At 49.9% G+C, this 5750-nt stretch overlaps 1 protein-coding gene across 3 annotated transcripts in view; it reads left to right on the top strand.

Moving 5' to 3' along the window:
• Nucleotides 1–5228, top strand: part of LOC122252049 (uncharacterized) — a 29695-nt gene extending 24467 nt beyond the window's left edge. For all 3 annotated transcript variants that reach the window (XM_086550106.1, XM_086550107.1, XM_043014296.2), the window contains exons 3-4: nt 1570–4197; nt 4714–5228. In XM_086550106.1, coding sequence (XP_086406232.1) covers nt 1570–4197; nt 4714–5118 — 3033 coding nt within the window. In that variant the 3' untranslated portion in view covers nt 5119–5228. The remainder of the gene's footprint in view (nt 1–1569; nt 4198–4713) is intronic.
• Nucleotides 5229–5750: the final 522 nt, after the last annotated feature.

The following is a 5750-nucleotide window of genomic DNA, read 5'->3' as shown; positions in this document are numbered from 1 at the left end:
ATCTTTCCTCCTGTTTCCCCAATCTCTTTCCTCCTTTTTCCTCAATCTCTTTCCTCCTATTTCCCCCAATCTCTTTCCACCTTTTTCCTCTACTTGTTCAACGTACTATGACTGTCCACCATCCACATGACGCAAACTAACACTTATACTCAGAGTGTGCAATCTTGTAACTACCGGAAGTAAAAAGGGAATCCATATATGGTTAAACAAAGAGGAAAAAAAAGGAAAAAAAAAGGAAACATGATAACTCACGCAACTCTGATGGCGCATAATTTGGACGAATAAACTTGTAATCACTTGGGAATTGTATGGGTGAGGCAGGTCTTGGTGACAACCCTTCTTCCTTCTTGGCTTCGTGTTCTGATTATATAACCTTTTCTTTTTTGTCGTATTGTTATTATCTGTTTTTTCTTCCTTGCTTCCTTTTTTTTTATTATCATTATTTTTTTGCTTTTTTTTACACTTTTTTCGGTGCTGTTTTATTTTTTTTCTCTGTCGCCGTCAAGACTATAATAAAACTATTCATATATATATATATATATATATATATGTATATATATATATATATATATATATATATATATATATATATATATATATATATATATATATATATATATATATATATATATATATATATATATGTATGTATGTATGTATGTATGTATGTAATTTGGCATGTAATTTGAATCGTAAAAGTATCCACTACTAGAAACCATTAGACTTTTCTTATTTTTTTAAAGCTCTAATATATATGTAAACATACATTAATACACACACACACACATACCCCCCCCACACACACACACACATATATATATATATATATATATATATATATATATATATATATATATATATATATATATATATATATATATATACATTGTGTGTGTGTGTGTGTCCATGTATTAATGTATGTTTACATATATAATAGAGCTTTAAAAAATAAGAAAGGTCTAATAGTTTCTAGTAGTGGATACTTTTACGATCCAAATTACATGCCAGATAACTACTTCCGGAGCATTGAAAGTACTTACAAATACTTTCAAATGCGTACCACTGATAAGACTTTCCTGTCTCTCTCTCTCTCTCTCTCTCTCTCTCTATCTCTCTATCTATCTATCTATCTCTATCTCTATCTCTTTGTTGTTTTCCTTTTATTGTTTTTCTTATGAATCATTTTCGTTAGTTTTAGAAGATACTAGAAGATGCATGATAATTCATATGTGATAAATAAGAACACTAAACAAAGTCTCTGTTGTATAATGCGCTTAGTTTACCATTATTAAGACTAATGAATGCCAGCTGATAAATATGTTACAATAATTGTCAAATAATAAAGTACGAAAATAAATGACTGTTCATTGCAGTCGTTCCCGTTATCTGTTTTGATTAATTATCATAGAATCGGAAAGATTTTTCATGATTACTTCACGGCAGGAACAGCACATGGTAGGAAACTCCCAAAATATTAAAAGTGAAAATGTAACTGCAAAACGACACACTTTTCTACTCTTACAAGTCTTTGATATAACTAACATGTCTTTCTTCCTCCCTCTATTCCAGGTGCTGCCAGAATCCAGCGATCTACGGTGCGATGTGTGCGGTCGCGATTTCGACAGGCGGTCAAGATTAGAGGCTCATTACAAGACGCACACGGGCGAAAGGCCTTTCTCCTGTCCATTTTGCGGCAAAAGTTTCGCCTCGAAAGGAAACTGCAACACACACATGCGCGTGCACACCCGCGAGCGCCCGTACCAGTGTCCCCATTGTGATAAGAAATTCTCCCAACACGGGCAGCTCGTAATACATATCAGACGCCACACAGGTGAAAAGCCTTACGTGTGTCCTCACTGCAACAAAGGTTTCACATGTTCCAAGGTGCTCAAAATCCACGTGCGGACGCACACGGGCGAGAAGCCCTTCCAGTGCGAGTACTGCCACAAGGGCTTCGCCGCCTACGCCAACCTGGTCGTGCACCGCAGGATTCACACTCGGGAGCGGCCGTACGCGTGCCACCTGTGCGGCCGCGCCTTCGAGCACTCGGGCAACCTCAGCCGCCACGTCCGCGTCCACCGCGTGGACAACGGCGTGCGCTGCATCCCGTGCGGCCAGGTGTTCTCGTGCGAGCAGGACCTCGTGGCGCACACGGCGCACCACCACCCGAACGAGCACACGCGCGAGGACGAGGTGGACGTGGATGGCCCGTCGCCGCCCGAGCCCACCACCATCAACCTCCAGGACCTGGAGCAGTTCCAGCCGCCGCACGGCTACCAGAGCGTCCCGCCGCCCACATGCGAGCCGCAACTCACCATCCTGACGCCCCTCGCCCCCTCCCCGCCCACCGAGACGGTCCTCCCGCAGCCTTCGGAAGTCGAAGAGGAGGCGGGCGAGACGAGGAACTGCGTCACCCTGAGTGACTCCGAGGACTCGGGTCGCGAGTCGGGCGGCAGCACCGGGTACGCGACGTCCCCCGACCAGACGTTCGACCGCCAGGCGCACCAGTCTCCGGAGACGACCCTCAAGACGGAAGTCCCCGACCCCGCGGCGCCGGACGCCAAGCCCTCCAGCTGCCTCATCTCCACCACGACCCATCGGGACGGCGTGAGGGAGACGCTGGCCACCACCCTGGCCAGCGCCGCACCCTCGCCCGCGCCGCACATCAGGATGCCGCCCAAGAAGCAGCAGTATCCGGGCGGCGGTCGCACGCCCCTTAGTGTCCTGCGGGCGGCGCTCTCCACGCAGCGCCCGAACCCCTCCATTGCTCAGTCCTCCGCCCACACCTCGTCTCTTGCAGCGCAGCCTGCTTCGTCGATGGCGCCGCCGCCTCCATTGTCGACGGCGTCTCCCCCCACCTCCTCCCTGGCGCCCCTGCCCATGGCGCCCCCGCCTCCCCTACCCATGGCTCCGCCGCCCACCTCCTCGATGGCGCCGCCGCCCATCTCGACAATGGCGCCGCCGCCGACCTCCTCCATGCCCCCCCTGGCGGCCCGCTTGGTCCCGCCGACGGTCACGGTGCCCTCCGAGGCCAGCTTTCCGCCTGAGCCCAGCGGCCAGAACTCCCCTCACCTCAACCTCCACCAGCTGTCCCTGGGCCACCAATCCTCGGGGCACGCCACGCCCGTCGGCCTCGGCGCGGCGCCCTTCCCCCGCCCGTGCCCTTCCGACGGCGAAGTGCACGGCGGGGAAGCTGCGGCGACAGAGCGCCTCTCGCCCCTATACCGCGCGTCGCCGCGGCCGCAGTCACCCCTTGACGGCGACTCCAACCCCCTGGACCTGTCCCGCACCCCCGGCTCTTACGGCGGCGGCTGCGGAGGGGACTCGTCGCCGCTAAACCTGTCGCAGCGACTCGCCGGATCGCAATCGGGCGGCGCTGAGTCATGCCTCGTCGGTTATGGAAGTCCAGCGGCGTCCAGCGCGACCCACCTGTTGACAGCGGCGCCTCCCCTTCCCGGCCACCTCCTGACGGCGTCCTCCTCTCGCTCCAACATCCTCAGAAGGAAGTCTGCCGACGTCGGTCACGCCGACTCCAAGAAGAACAAGTCCCGGAAGGTGGCGCCGCCGCCCCTCATCCCCATCCACACTCCCGAAGAGGCTCCTGCGCTCGCCACCTCCTCCCGCCCGCCGCCGGAAGCACTCGCCCACCATCACCCATCCTCTCTACCCGCGGCGCCGCCCTCTTCCTCCGCCGGCCACCCTTATCGCGCCCACATTTCCGCCACACCCACAGCAACCCCCTCCAGCCAGGTCTCCTACGCCCCCGCCCTCTCGACCACCTCCAAGACAGCACACACGACGCCGACGAGCCTGTCCCCGCCCCTGCCCTCGTCCGCGTCCCACCTGTCCGCGATGTCCTCGAGGCTGCAGGCGCCCGTCCCTTCCCCGCGCTCCAAGCTCGAGGACCCCGACACCGACATCATCGTGGAGTCGGATCTGCCGAAGGACAAATTCCTCTCGTCCTCCAAGCCGAACCTGTCCTCCATCTTTCCCGACTCGAGCGGCGGCTGCGGCGGCGGGATCTCGTCCTCGCCCCTCGAGAACATGCGGGAGAACATCCAGAGGTCGTTGCTGTCTCTCCTCCCGGGCGAGCACGAGGCGGCCTCCTTCAAGAGGAAGGTGGAGACGGCGCTGGTGGTGCTGGTCGGTGAGGCGCCCATGAAGCAGCTCGGATACCCGGAGAAAACTGCGGAGCAGGTTAGCATACAAGGCGTCTCTCGTCATGGGTGAGAGGGTGACAGTTGGATGAAAGAGCGAGGGAGAGGAAGAGGGAGAGGGAGAGAGAGAGAGAGAGAGAGAGAGAGAGAGAGAGAGAGAGAGAGAGAGAGAGAGAGAGAGAGAGAGAGAGAGAGAGAGAGAGAGAGAGAGAGAGAATAGGGAGGGGTATATTCCATCAAAATGTACTATTGAACATCCGATCTGAGGGAGAAGGAAAGAGAGAGAGACAGAGAGAATGAGTAGGAGTATATTCCATCAAAATGTATTAATGAACATCTGATCTACGCTACATAGCTGAAGCACTACTTAAACTAAGATGTGTAAATCAAACAGCTGAACCTCAGGAAGTTGTTAATCTTGAAGAAAAAATAAAAACGATAATAAATCAGAAGACTATTACATCACGAGACTAATAGAATATGACATATGGCTCTTTTTCCATCCCGATTTTGTCGTCCGTTCCCTTGTATTAACACCGCCTCCTTTCTCCTTCAGGTTCTAATCACCATCCTGGACATGGCCGGCAAAGGGCCTTGTGCGGACGTGAGAGTGGACGAACTGCAGCGCCTCAAAGTCAACATGAGGAAGTTCCTCGAGTACGGCTTTCCCTCGAGGGCGAGCTGGGAGGAACTCGGCTGGAGCGGCAGGTCGATCGACAACATTATGGACAACATCATTTCGTGGATCTCTCAAAGACAGAACTCAGGGCTCAAGGGCATACACGTCGGCTTCCTTGAGAAAGGGGGAGGAATAGGAGGAGGAGGAGGTGGAGGTGGAGGAGGAGGAAAAGGAGGTAGTGGAGGAGGAGGAGGAGGAGGTAGTGGAGGAGGAGGAGGAGGAGGAGGAAGTGGGGAAAGTGAGGATTTCAAACTCTCCGGCACTGCCCTGAAGGCGTCGTAGCTTCAGGGGGATGAATAACGAGTGAAATCTCTCCCTTTCTCGCCTGTGAATATCGTGTACAAATATTTATTTATTTATTTGCATTGTACAAATATACGTGAAAACATTTTTGTATGATTTTCTTTTCCCATTGCCTTTAGGGAGACTTTAGACGTATGAAAGATCACCAGGGAACAAAATTGAAAATAATATTGACTGAAAAATATTCATACAATGATCATATAGAATATTTTTTTCATAATTTAATTCAAAATCTTTCTATATTAGAAATACTATCATTATTCTCATCGTAGAAAGAACATAATTTCATCGCAATATCTGTTACGTTTTCCTGACTTTATAAAAATCCTAAAAAAATTAAAAAAAAATAAATAAATAAAAAAAAGACAAAGAAAGATAAGAGAAACTTAGGAAAAAGGATAATGGCTATAAAATGTCAATAATTGAATAATTACCTGAAGAGTAATCCCCTCATTATTAATTTTCCTTTCTCTTATTTCCTATTTTCATTTCCTTTGTCTGAAACACTAAGACAATACATGCTGTAGCCACATGCTGACGTAAACTGTGATAATTATAGAAATAAAAACTACGACAATAATGACAGTAATAATACTAAAAATAATGACAAT

This window comes from Penaeus japonicus, unplaced genomic scaffold, assembly GCF_977035675.1.
Source record: "Penaeus japonicus unplaced genomic scaffold, GWHDUDI00000001_assembly GWHDUDI00000023, whole genome shotgun sequence".
Lineage (NCBI taxonomy): Eukaryota > Metazoa > Arthropoda > Malacostraca > Decapoda > Penaeidae > Penaeus > Penaeus japonicus.
This window is presented reverse-complemented; position numbering and strand designations above follow the sequence as displayed.